The following is a 14,477-nucleotide window of genomic DNA, read 5'->3' as shown; positions in this document are numbered from 1 at the left end:
CGCTTATGGAGTTTGCGAGCACTTGAAGGTCAAACTGTCCCAAGATGATTGGTGCATCACATCGACAATTCGTGAAGTCCTTCAGAAGCGGTCAACTCATGACATTTTTAGATTTGAATTGAGTTCAGCCGCACTATGTGTGATAACGTCCATCCTTCAAGTAACGAAGATAATGCGATCGTGATGATGCATGATATAGGACGAATCTTTAATGATATTATGTTATTTCGTCGATTTACAAGTTGGGGCAATTTTGAGACTTATTTGAAAGAAGTACATAAGGTAATATGACTTTGTGGTTAATAATTATTTTTTTCGTATACGTATACTAAGTAAGTTATGTCAGTATGTAAAGAGAACAATGATGACCCAACACCGAAGTATTTTTTTCGTGAGATATGTCTGTACATATGGATGTAAACGCAGTCCGTCGGCGAGACTAATTTGTGGACAAGCCAATCAGAGGCGTTTTAGAGATTTAAAGGTTACGGCGCCAACTTCGGCCAACGCTCCAGGGGTTTCGCGACACTTGTTTGCGCTACTTTTTCATTTTTGCTTTTTGCTGAGTCAAAGTTCGAAATTAATTATAAATAAATTTGAATGTTCATTTTCCGTCTTCACAATTAGGTGGAAAGGGTTTTTTAACTTGTGCTTCATGGTATCGCGAATTCCTTGAAAATTCATTAATCAGGTGCTGCTATAATAGTTTTTCCGTATTTTCATCGTAGACTAGCAACTATTTCAACTTAACTTTACACTGAGGGTAGACAAATATTCTATTTTTATATGAAATAACATGATACAAGCATATATCGTCATAAAAATTGCGTAGTTGTCAAGGCTACCAAAACTGCGCAACAAGTAACAATGCCATGATAAGATTTATCGTTTTTCCATTCTTTATTGCAACTTTGGCTTATTTTGACTGTTTTGTCCATTTTTTATGGCAGAAATAGGTAAACAGTGAAAATCTTTAGCTGTTCTGAGGGTTGTAAATGTCATGTATATGATAAAGATGATTATAACACACACCAAAATAGTAATATCACCTTCTACAGTTATATATATAAGCTACCGAATCATTATATTGCAGGAAATAAGTTAGACTTGTGTGTAAGAGGTACAAATGTGTGAAGATTTCACCAGAGTCTAAGCTAAGATAGCTTTACTACCTCATGTACGGAATTCCAATGTTTAAGCTGCCGGTATTCTTGCAAAAATAGCTAATAGCAGAAATAGGTACTATTATAAAGTGGTTACGAGAAGGCATTGAAATGTACGATTTATTAATTAAGATATCCTGATCTCCCAAGCAACCCTGAGCTCAGGTGACCAGATTGTCCGAGGTTGTATGTGACGATCTTCGAAAATCAACCAAGGTGTGTCTAGCTTACGTGCTGATGACTGACTAAAGTAACATAGGCATCAGTAATTACATATTACATAGGACGATTCAAAGTAAGTTCACATGGCAGTCTTTACATATGTTTAGTTTTTAGTTTTCGAAGTGTAACCTGTTCAGAGAACCAAATAATACAAGCCATGTATCTTGCGAGCCAGACTTTGCTAAGCAACGCAAGAGATAAAGTAAATTAGCGTGGGTGGTGATCCAAAGAAAGTGTGCTAAATGTACTTTCGATCTGTAATCGAATACCGCTTTCTGTTTGTATATTAGTTTTTGGTCAACATTTATACTGAAATAATTATTTCCTGTCTATCTTATTTCCAGCTGGCTTCGCAAGTGTTCACAGACCTAACTGGAACTTTTTAATTCAGAAAACATTGTTATGCCATTGGCACGCTTTATGAATTCCTAGGTTGGATAATGGCCAAGACATGGGGCTTTCATTTATCTATTATAAGCTTTTCTGATACTACATTTGTAATAAACTGTTTTTGTAGAACACTGAATGAAAGTTCAACACCAACCTGATCTACTTAACCAAAACTCATGATCAATTCTTAGGAATTGGAAGTTATTTTTTGATGGATCATTTGTGCTGGTTTTAAATTTCAATAAACGTTTTCATTTATAACGTATCGGTCTTTTGATTACGGGAATGCTTATCTATCGTGACAGACCCGAATTCGACCTAGTATTATAGTACACCATGTTCAAGTTTGCAGTATTTGGTAAACGGTCTGTATGACTAATCGCGTGTGCGCCAACCTTATAATTGTTACACCCAACATCTGTGTCTCACGACCACATAAGACTGCACAGTACACTCTACCTGCTGTAACGCTATAAGAACAAGTTAATGGCCATAAAAATGAATCTATGTAAAACTAAAAAGATTACAATTTTAGAACTTCTTATCAAGGAGCATAGCTATGGTCAGTGAGAACAATGGATTCTGACGAAGTAGCTTCATGATTAGCACTGACTGAACTCATAACTTGTGCGCATATACCTTCCGATGCTTCTAGGCATGAACGGATGAGTTTACTTGTCAAAGGTTCAATAAGAGCATGGATTGAGTGTTAGTTGTTGATGAACTTCTTTAGCAGATCATCACTCCCTGTAGAGATTGACACGTCCATCGCACGAAGAGCCAAGTCCATTATGTATTCCCTTGTCCACCGGCTGCTATGTTGAAATAAGTCTACAATGCTTATAGAGACAAAGAAACACATGCCTTCACGAATTAGATTTTTAGAATGTGCATACAAAATAAGACCACAGGGCAGAATTTAGTCAGGATTTCGGACCTACAGAAAATAATTTGTACAGCTAACACTTACCTTCCTGAAAAATGTTCTTAAGACATGGAATGAACAAAGTACTGTTTTGGCATGACTGTTTAGACTGTGCCGCTGAATTTTCGGTCGCTGCCGAATCCATATTGAAAGTGCGTGTATCATAAGTACCGCACTTCATGTATTTAAAGCACTCCACTAGACTTACGACATCGCGTCGTTCTTGCCTGCAAAGACCTTACATAACAGTGCCCTTGCTCAGTAACAACTAGCTGGGACAGTGGAAAACTTTAAGATAAATTTATTACTATTCGTCACTTACCCAACTTTGTTGGTCTGATAAATCAAATCAGTACATATTACCTGGGTACAAGTGTGAACGCATTCTGGCGATATCGTCCTTGGTAAGCTGTTTATGAAACTCCCAAGAAACCAGATACCGTAAGCTACGAGTTGGTGTATTACTCAATAGAAACGTTCTGAAATATAAGTATTCACTTGACGTCAAACGTCGTCTTGAAGGATCTAAAGAAATATATCCTTCTGTGCAAGGATGATTGTGCACGGTCTTAATGAAGGTGACTTTTAGCTCACCATTCACTACACGGACCCCAAATCCGGATTGACAATAGCAATATTTAGACCTGTAGGAAAAATTCATTCGAAATAAGACATACGTAGATAACCGACATCGTCTTCTTTGTTTAGGTTGTGGTGGTGAGTTGGAAGTTGTATGCTATTCGGAAGAATGATGATCACTATCATCATCTACATCCTGAAAACAAGCATCTGACTCTGACGAATTGTGTTTACGTCCATATGTACATACATATCTCACGAAAAAGTACTTAAGCGTTTGATAATCACCGTTCTTTATGCATACTGACATAACATACTTAGTATGCGTATCCTAAAATAATAATTATTAACCACAAAGTCATATTACCTTATGTACTTCTTTCAAATAGCTGTTATTTTTCCTCGCTGAGTAAATTTCATTGTTTTGATCGTTTATTACGTATCAAAACCACTGTTTCCACTTTAATTGAATTCTTTTCAGTTAAAGCATTCGACTAGAGTACCGTTTTTACCGTTCTCTCAGTTAGTTTTGTCGTTGGTACTCTTGAGTACCTCATTTCCAATTGTATCTGTTAGTACTTTTGGTCCTAACAATCTACAGTTCTTCACTTTTGGTCATTGATTATTTTTTTGTTTCTGAGTATTATCGCATCTCCTTCCTTTCTGAAAAGGACTCCTTGTAAATGGCTGGATAGTGTAAAAAAAGAAGTTGCCAACGTCCGGGTTGTCGTTATCCCGTTGAAAGCGGCATGCAGTGCGACGAGTGCAAAAGCTGGTACCACGAAGTTTGCAAGAACTTAACGCCTGCGGCTTTCAAACGGTTCAGTAAAATGGGTTGCGTATGGCTTTGTCAACAGTGCTGTTCGGATGCTAACGGCCTGTTAACCGAGGCCATCTCACTGGTTGATGCTTCAAAGAAGTGTTTTAGCAAGCGTAGTCGGAACACGTCAAACAGCACTCGATCTGTCGACACACAAATCGACATGAAGCAAACTAGGGCTAGTTCAATAGTAGACGACTCACGCCGGTCAAAGAAGGAAAAGCAGTCTCCAAAGGGTCCTGCCTTAAAAAAAAGCTCAAGAAAAGTAGGGTCTTCTGTTCCCCGTCTCCCAGATGGGATCCCACAGGAAACGCCTAGAAGCCACAATCGCAAGGCTCGATCGGTTTCAAACGGTAAACATAACCTGACCTCTCAGGTCGTCGACAACCGTCCAGAATCCAACACTAGGTTTGACGCAACTGTTGTTGCTTCTCCCAGCACCGTTGACGAGTGGGTACAGGTTGTAAGGAAGAAAAGAAGTAGCGATATAAAAGGTAATCCTACCCCCGCGAAAGTAGTCGTAAAATCGAAAGCTGGTCATAGTGACAGATCAGCTATTTTTTATAGAATCAAGGAGAGCGAGAGCTCTGAACCTAAAGCTAGTTTTGAGCATGACATTGTGCTGATCAGGCAGCTGCTTAATCAACTCATGCCTCAAAATATCATCGGGATCACCTTGCTAAAGGTGTACAGACTAGGGAGTCTAGCGGACTCGAAACCAAATCATTCCAGACTGCTTAAAGTGGTATTCAACTCTTTGAACGAACGTGACCTAATTTTACAGAATGGACACAAATAAAAGGGTTCACGAGTCTTTATACGAAAGGACTTACCGTTGACAGACCGTGTAAAAAGACGGGAAGTCGAAAAAGAACTACAACTTAGGTTAGACGCTGGCGAAAAGGACCCAAAAATTGTAAATTTTCGGGTTGTAAGACTTCGACAGAGAATGATACCGAAGCCACTCTGGGTGAAGCACGAAGCCACTTAAATAGGCTTCGGATCTATTACACTAATGCCCTAAGCTTGCTCAATGAGCGATCGGAACTAGGTGTACGGATTGACTCTACAAAGCCAGACATAATCGCAGTCACAGAAACCTGGCTGACACAGTCTATAGATAGTATGCAACTTGATTTCGAGTGTTTTACGTTAGTAAGGGTTGATAGAAAACAAAAGCGTAAAGGAGGGGGAGTAGCTCTATTCATCAGGAATGCTATCCCATTTGCTATTATCGACGGTGTATCCCACGAGAGTGGGACGTGTGAATTAGTTAGTCTCCGCTTGAAATGCAAGGGACAAGAGCTGCTGGTTGGTTTGGTCTATCGCAGTCCAAGCTGTGTAATAAATGAGGTCCCGCTAAGCAGTCTACATACTTGATCACGAAGTGGTCGATGTCTAATCCTAGGGGACTTCAATGCACCTATGGTAGACTGGGAAAATCTGAGAACTAAATCGTCGGAGAATTCTTTCGAGCAGGAACTAGTTGATGGGGTTATCACATGTGCTCTAGTGCAACATGTGAAAGAAGCGACAAGGTACGATCCGGACACTGAATCATCCTTATTAGATCTTATACTGACTCACTATGTGGATGACGTTGCGAACCTTCATTATATGCCACCCCTAGGTAAAAGTGATCACGCAGTTTTAATTTTCGACTTCCATATAACTGTCAGTCACGAGCACTTGTCAGCCCAATCCAGACCTAACTTCTGGAAAGCAAATATACCAGATATCATGAACTCAGCATCGTTATTAGATTGGACAATAGACCCAGAGTCCTCAATTGAAACGGCCTGGGACGCATTCCGAAATTCATACTTAAAAGTTATCACACCCTACATCCCTTGGACTATACCAAAGGGGCCGAAAAACTCACCACCATGGTTCAGTAGGGAGGTCCGCATCCTTCTCCGTAAGAGAAGAAAAATGTGGGATAGATTTAGGTTACTGGGGACTGATGAAACTAAATCTCAGTATAGAAAAGTCCGGAATAACTGTGCCTCGACCCTCCGAAAGTTGTACGAAGAAAAGATTGTCAAGGACTCCATAGAATGTCCTAAACGCTTGTATTCTTATATAAACCGAAGGACAAAGCGAAGAGGAAATATTCCTGCTCTATGGGGAGACAGTACTGCGGCATCACTAGTGGAGGACGGCTTTGGTAAGGCTCAAGTGTTCTCAAACTACTTTAGCAATATATACACCATAGAAGCACCCTTCCCATCAACGTATACAGATTCCCCCATACATACACTGGATAGCGTGATCATTAAATAACTCGATGTCTTTGGTCTACTAAATAAGCTTGACATAGGTAAATCCACGGGACCCGATGAACTACATCCTAGGCTACTGAAGGAATTATCTAACTTCGTTGCAAGCCCTTTAAGTACATGCTTTAACCTATCCGTTACGCAGGGTCGCTTACCGAAAGATTGGAAAAACGCCATAGTAAGTCCTGTCTTCAAGACAGGCACGAAACACAAGCCTGAGAACTACCGCCCCGTTAGCCTAACTAGTGTGGTCGTTAAAATCTTAGAAAAGATTATTCGGAAGGAGCTGTTTAAGTATCTCGATAAAAACCGCAGCACGGTTTCAGAATAGGTTACTCTTGTCTCACTAACTTATTAGTGGCTCGTGAAAGCTGGTGCGCTCTTAAGGACCAAAAGTTACCTGTAGACGTCGCCTTCATTGATTTCAGCAAAGCTTTTGACAAGGTTTCGCACAACCGGCTGTTATATGAGTTAAGAAATGTCGGGATTGGAGGCAATCTATTTATGTGGATAAAAGACTTCTTAGTTGGGCGTCAACATAGAGTTCGGGTGAACTCAAAGTTATCTAGCTGGGGAACTGTGCTTAGTGGAGTGCCCCACGGTACAGTTTTGGGGCCAGTGCTATTCATGCTGTATGTAAATAACCTTCCCCATCTTCTATCATCATCGGTCTTACTATATGCTGACAATGTCAAGATATGGAAAACGATACGATGTAAGGGTGATAGCTTAGAACTCCAAAATGACCTGAAGAAGTTATCTGAATGGTCTCAAACATGGCAGTTGCCGATAAATACTTCCAAGTGTGTTGTGATGCATATCGGTCATCAAGGCACAGATACATACACGATGAATAACACTGAGCTACCTGTCGTCCAGATATATAATGACTTAGGAGTTATCGTTAGTCAAAACTTAAAGACTACTGCACACTGCCGTACAATAGCCGCCAAAAGTTTTAAAACCTTATGGTCAATACGTAGGGCTTTTAGTCACGTCGACGCTAAGACGTTTTTGACTTTGTATACAGTTTTCGTACGTCCTAAACTTAAGTACTGCATACAAGCGGCTAGCCTCTGCTTAAAAAAAGACAGTGAGCTTCTGTAGAAGGTTCAGAGAACGGTAACTAAGCTGATTCCCGGAATAGCGAAGCTTCCGTATGAAGCTCGACTGGCCAAGCTGAACCTTTTCCCGTTGTCATATCGCAGAACTAGAGGCGACTTGAATACAGTTTTCAAATTGCTTAGTGCCAAATTTGCACCTGATATGCATTCATTTTTCTTGTCTTCCAAAACAGAGAATTTACGAGGACACTCCAAAAAAGTTCACAAGCCAAGAACAAATTACTTGTCAGCTGACTATCGACTTTGCCATCGAATCATCAACGAGTGGAATTCACTACCTCAGCACGTGGTTGAGGCTCCATCCGTCGACTCTTTCAAAAGAAAGTTGGATCAACTGAGAGACCACCATTACCAGGACTAACATAGGCCATCAGGCCTCCTGTCCTTCCCAAACTGGAAACTGGAAACATCATTACGATGGCATCGTCTTCGTTACTTGAAGGATGGACGTTATCAGACATGGTGTGGCTGAACTCAATTCAAATCTAGAAATGTCTTGATTTTACCGCTTCTGAAAATTTTCATGAATTGTCGATGTGATGCACCAATCGTCTTGGGACAGTTTGACCTTCAAGTGCTCGCAACCTACATCAGTGAACGATATCATTGAAGCGTTGCCGACACTGCGTCGTCAATCTTTGGTCCCAATTGGAATATCCCCTTAATCTCACGCTTGTTTTACTTCAGATTGTTGTCGATTTCTCTCCTTATAAAGTGTGAGTGCATTCTAAGAGTTCGAGAAAAGTGCGTCTAAGCTGAACTGAGTTACTATTACCGTAAGTTATAAGGCCACACTATTAGTGTGTGCTTATAAGGACTGATGGCAATATTTCCAAGTTCTGAAACACCTCATGAGCTAAGTACTCGATCATCTTAATCTTCTTTCCACTTATTACCAGCTTGTTTCTCCGGACTCCTTGATCATATGTTTCGGAAAACCATCCAAGGATTTTAGTAGCTTAGACTTTAATCACCATTGATTGAAATAATTCCTTTCTGATCATCACAATTGGACTACTATCTATTTTTAAACAGATGAGATTTGTATTTTGAGGAAAGAGGGCTGGAGGTCCATGTTAGTCTTTTTGCAGTAGGCCTTTGTATATTTGTAGTTTTCTTTTGAACAAGTCTATTAAGTGCTTGCATCACTGATACGCTCTGTCAGTCAGACTCGGACGACCGTAACACGTCAACCATTTCTGTCAGTAGGTTCCAAACGTTGACTACTCAGTGTGAAAACATCGATACTACTTGGTCGTCAGTGACTGCGATCAGTTAGATGAAATGCCACCAAACTCCGAGACTAACTACCCAGTCAATTAAACCAAAATTAATCCTCCAAAATTGAAATCTACCGAGGATAATCCATCTGGATATTAGTATCTGCTCTTTTTCGTCTTTGACTCGTCATACTTCACGTATTTTCACATGTTTTAAGCTTGGAATTGTCTGTCAGTCAGTAACAACGTAGAACTTTGTACGTACGTACATCAGTTCAAGTTGCCATACCATATTAGCACAGTGATGCAGTTGTCGATTCAATCGCTCCCTTACTGTGTTAGTTGCTAGATAGTAGGCAGCTATACTGCTGACTCCCAACGTTTCCTCAAATTGTATCATCATCATTTGGTCGGTTCAAGTAGAATCACCTTCCAATATTTTTACGGCAGTTGCTGACTAATAGTTTTCAACTCCAACCATCTGAGTTCCTGTCCTCTTTGGAAAGGTCTCATAGCTAACGAGTTGTGTAAGTATCAGTTACAGGAGTGTTTATTACTGCTGAAATCTATTCAATGATCTCGGACCGAAAAACTTGCTGGTTACAACTACATATACACAAAATAAATTGGAGATGAGTCTTCTAGCCTTAGTGTTCTGGTTTTATGTAAAAATTCTTACAATACTTATTTGCTATATCCACTCATTTAATAGCAATACTGAAGTGTTCGTTTCATTATGATATGATTGTTGCCCATATTTTAGTTTCATTTATCCTACTAAAGAGACTAATAGTGAGTTTTCGTTCTGTCAACAGATTCTAGTTTACTATAGTGCTAATTGAATACCAGATTACTGGGATTGTTGCCCCAAAACTTAAAGCATACTTTTAATTTTACCCGTTTCAGAGAAGCCATCAATAATGGGGAAGTCTTCACGCGATAAACGTGATATTTACTATAGATTAGCTAAAGAAGAGGGTTGGAGAGCACGTAGTGCCTATAAGCTGCTACAAATTGATGATGGGTATGGAATTTTTTCTCCTGGTAAGTGTATGGTGGTTTAGATTTATGGGCAAAATGAAATATACCACTCGAGTTATACTAAATTTTTATTATAGAAGTCCACTGATTGATAGACAAACTGATTGAAGTCATAGAACAATCCGTTATGATTATTCTTATGAAGAGATAGTGTGAATGCTGGCATTATTCACATGTGAACCTCATTAAACAACCTAAGGGATAACTTTTAAGTGGCTCTAACACGACTGTTTTGTGAATAGCTGTTCCGACTTTCTTAAGGTTAGTCCACGTGTTTCAAACTACACTATAAGAAAGGAGAATTATTGGAGCTAAGATTATGTGCTTATTTTACTAGTAACCTATTTCAACTCTGCTACTTATTTAAAAGCGGTGTTGACGGTTGTCTGGGAAAGGCTGTTCCCACCACACTTTGAATAGGGCCAGTAATCAGGATTTTCTTCTTGGACCTGAAATTCACTCCTTTCCGTTAGCCCACTTTCCGGCGGATCTGTCTACTAGCAAAATGAAAAGAAACAAGTGATGTAGGGAATATAACTCAATTGTTTCGTTATAGTAAACAAACTTAACCACCGCGACAAAGTAGATGCAACGATGTCCAATCATTAATGGCAATGTAAACTAGTAAGTTGAATAAAGAAGCGTTTAAATTGGTTTACACATAAGTTTGAGACTTGTTGTCATAGATTTTTCTGTACTATTCCAACGGTTCGTCAGCTACATATAAGTTTTCTTTGGCTAGTGAGTAGTGAAATCTACCATTAGTTTAAGGTTTTCGTTGAAAAATCCACTTTGACCCTCATATCATCATAGCATTCGACTGACTAAAACAGCTAAATTTGATACAGTATTCTACTAGTGCAATCTCAGAGCTTGCAAAGTTATAGATGGAAAGCGGTCGTACCAATGAGTTACTAAATGTCAAGTCGATTGAAATAATCAATTGCTTGTAATGAATTTTGCACATCGTGGTGGCTTCAGATAGTCTTAGCGGCTACAACTCAAGAATATGGTGTACTTACATGAGATTTTGTCAACTAATAATAACAGTTTTTTTACAGATTGGTTTGTAAATCGGGAACTTTTTCGAATTAAAGATCAGAGCTCCTATTGCCATTTATTTTGCTTCCCCACTTTTACAGAAAATGCTCCTTTAGAACGAGTGGTTGATTTGTGTGCTGCACCTGGTAGCTGGTCACAAGTATTATCAAAACGTTTATGGGAATCGAAATCCCCAGAGGATCAAAAATCTGTACTGCATACATTTTGAGATTTCATTATTGATATTTCTTAATGAAGGTGAAAATCGTTGCCGTGGATCTACAGGCTATGGCCCCAATACCAGGAGTTATTCAAATTCAAGGCGATATTACTAGTCAGGATACGGCTCAACAGATTATAAGACATTTTGACGGCAAGTTAGCTCAACTTGTTGTTTGTGATGGTGCTCCAGATGGTAAGTGAGTTTGAGCTTTTCAAGCTAATAATTTTCTATTTGTAAATTATGTGTAAGTTTTGACTTCTGTCCGTTTAAACTTTTGGTATAAATATATGCCACTTTGTATTAGGTTTATTTTTTGACTCTTTGTGTTCTACTGCCAATTTTTATTGAGTAGTGTACTTTTATCTTAAAATCCTTACTCCACGTATTAATGGTCTTGCTAACATTTTTCTTATTATTTTTGTAGTGACAGGTCTACATGATTTGGATGAATATGTTCAGTCGCATCTTATCTTAGCTGCTATAACTATCTGTTCAAGAGTTCTTGAGCTTGGTGGTACATTTGTTGCTAAGGTTTTTCGTGGACGAGATTCTGGTTTACTAGGTTCCCAACTCCGACTTTTGTTTTCGGGTGAAGTTAGTTTTGCAAAACCAAGAGCTAGTCGGAACTCTAGTTTAGAGTCCTTTGTTGTATGTCGTGGATTTATGGGTCCTCGTTTACGGACAGATTTGAAACCATCCACATCTTTTGAGAATCATTCAAGCAACGATAATTTGCTATTATTATGGTACGACAAGGATAACTTTGAAGACGTATGTTAACATGTTATGCCTTCAATACTCAGTTTGTTATGAAAAATGCCAAGAGAATATTCCGTTCTCATGTTCTGTTTATAGCTATGTGTATTTCTTTACAATCATATTTTTGAAGTTGAGTAGTGGTTGTGGTCAACCATTGGTCATTCCTGTTTTCAAGTATGAGATTTTGAGGACCGATGTATAGAAATGTATGAAAATACTTCGTTATCTATGACTGCTGTAAGAATGCTGAGCTCCAAATAATTCGTTACAAGTCAAATAGCAAAACATTATTCAACCGTCATTCTTTCAGCCTGTAAATCTAAACGTTTATCTTTATGTTGCATTAATTTTCCTATTGAATGATTAAGTAAATAATTAGTCACAAGAATAAGATGACCCTATTATTTTGGTTGATACTCTCATTCACAAATCGAATATAGAGTTAAGCTATAGTGATTTTGGGACATTTTTGTTTGTTTATTTGTTAGGTTAATTCTTCTCAACAAGCTCTATTACCATTCATGGCGTGTGGAGATTTGAGAGGTTTTGACCCAGATGTCACGTATACTTTAGACCCTGATCATATAGTCAAGCCACCAGTACAAGTTCCTGTAGATCCTGCTTATTCCGAAGTTTGCCGATTCAGTCGCTTAAATCAATCAAATACTTCAAAATTTCAATCTTTGGAAAAGAATAATGAAATTGATAATAATGATGATATTTCTAGATTTACAGAACTTATGGAAAAGTTGTCTTTCGATCCAAGAGAAGATCATTTATGATGTTTGATTTTTATGGACAAAACTATTTTATTCTATAAACAAATAAATGTATTACATTTATCCTCTAATTTCTTTCCTCTATTAGTGTTATATGTTGTGATTGTTGTTTATTATTTCACCAATAATTAACAAACTGTTAATCCAATTCGTTAACTAAACACTGATTTATCAAGCTTTGAACTACACGTTTTGTTTGCAGGTAGAAGAAAATACTTGACTTTCCAAACCTAGTTAAATAAAGATTTATTCCGATTTGTGGCTTAATGATTGAAATTTGATTGACGAAATCATTCAACCATATCTCTATGAATATATCTGTTCAACAAATGTATAGGATAGTTGTATAAGGGTATCACATTAGTGGATAGTTTCCCAACATTATTATTGACCAGGAACTGATTTCAGTTAAAGTACTATGAAAATCAGGAACCACATATAAACTCGTTTCGGGTTAATACTTCTGACCAGTCCTCAATACTTAATCACCTGGTATATGTGCGAATACAATATTCAGTGGTCCAAATTTATTACTAAAGTCAATTCCGTGAGTAAGTGTTTCCCACCGGATTGGATTAATTTCACACATCATAGCACCTCTCTAGAATTTCACAGAATTCATATCGAAACTACTTATAAATGAATGACCAAATGACTGTTTGTCATTACTTAATGTTTGTGGAAACGAGCAGATTTCCATCATGGTTTTGATTAATTTTCTGTAGCTGACATTGATTCCCGATAAAACCTTATTTTAATTCTTACCGTGAGAAAAGGTTTTCATCTTAATCTGATTTTAGGAATTTGAATACTCACGATTGTTTTGTCTTCATTAGTTTCGATGTTATGAGATCTAATGAGATTTCGCACAATAGATGAGCTGTGACTAACAAGAGGATACGACAGACTTTCTTCCCGTTTCAGACTCATCGGTTGAATGTGTCTGCGTCTTAGTGTTGATATTCACATTAAGACTCAATCTCCTGTACCTTTTCACTTCAAATATGAGAGCGTTATTCACTGAGCTACTGAATCCGGGTAGACATTGATTTGTTTGATGGATATGGTGTTTACAACGTTATTAATAAAGGTTCTGGTTAGTTCGTTGTTGGCTATCTAGAATCGTTCAAACATCAGTTTATTCCTTGAACTGTGCTTCAATTCGATCTTATTTACATTCAAAGAAGGACTATAGATGAAAACAAAGTGGACGTGAGTCCCACCTATGTTCCTGATTGTTGCTTACTTTTTCATGTTCCATATAGATTCACATTTTTATCCACTTTCGGAAATGAAAACGAACTCACTAAGGTGTCATTGTTAAACTGCATACTCAAAGGAAGTTTAAATGGAATTCTGGATGTAGTCATTTGCCGTAAACCGACACGTTATAATCAGTATGTCGAGTTCGATAGCACATATTATTTAGTGGAGGAATTTTCAGCGCTTTAAATTCATTCAGAAGAATTACCAAAACTTTTAAATCAGAAGGCGAATACAATGACGATCTTGGAGCTCAGTAACTTTCTTATGAATACTTCTTAAAACGGGGTGATTTGTTTAAAAAGAAGTAATGAAATATCATAGGCTGTTACAGTAGTTTTACCTTACTCTGCAGTAGGATATAATTGCAACCATGTAAGATATGGTTGTTTGTATATTCTCTGTGGGTAGCAACTCGGGAGTTTCGATTTTCTACTGATTGAGACTTTACAAATATGTGACTTTCTAAATTATGAGTGGATCAAAGTTCAAAATTCTGATCTACTTATCGGGAAGGTGAATGCTTAACTAATAATCTATGTAAACGCACGAACACTATTAGTGGGAGTAGTGCAATTAACTTTCATACTTAATGGGGAATTTGTAAATCTAGTCTAGTGCACACAAGTCTATATCTAGCTGTGTTCAT

At 38.1% G+C, this 14,477-nt stretch overlaps 1 protein-coding gene across 4 annotated transcripts; it reads left to right on the top strand.

Annotated features, from left to right (window-relative positions):
- Positions 1-8,089: 8,089 nt before the first annotated feature.
- FTSJ1_1 (putative tRNA (cytidine(32)/guanosine(34)-2'-O)-methyltransferase) lies at positions 8,090-12,630 on the top strand. 4 transcript variants are annotated; one of them, XM_051210474.1, is made up of 7 exons: positions 8,090-8,143; positions 8,190-8,278; positions 9,629-9,766; positions 10,906-11,015; positions 11,063-11,219; positions 11,452-11,798; positions 12,275-12,628. In XM_051210474.1, the coding sequence occupies exons 3-7, from the start codon at positions 9,643-9,645 to the stop codon at positions 12,566-12,568; spliced, it is 1,032 nt and encodes a 343-aa protein (XP_051070468.1). In that variant the 5' UTR covers positions 8,090-8,143; positions 8,190-8,278; positions 9,629-9,642; the 3' UTR covers positions 12,569-12,628. The 4 variants fall into 4 exon arrangements, with proteins under 4 accessions (XP_051070468.1, XP_051070467.1, XP_051070470.1 ...); XM_051210475.1 differs by having other exon boundaries at positions 8,090-8,218; positions 11,063-11,798; positions 12,275-12,630; XM_051210477.1 differs by having other exon boundaries at positions 8,090-8,218; positions 10,906-11,219.
- Positions 12,631-14,477: the final 1,847 nt, after the last annotated feature.

This window comes from Schistosoma haematobium, chromosome ZW (genome assembly GCF_000699445.3).
Source record: "Schistosoma haematobium chromosome ZW, whole genome shotgun sequence".
Lineage (NCBI taxonomy): Eukaryota > Metazoa > Platyhelminthes > Trematoda > Strigeidida > Schistosomatidae > Schistosoma > Schistosoma haematobium.
This window is presented reverse-complemented; position numbering and strand designations above follow the sequence as displayed.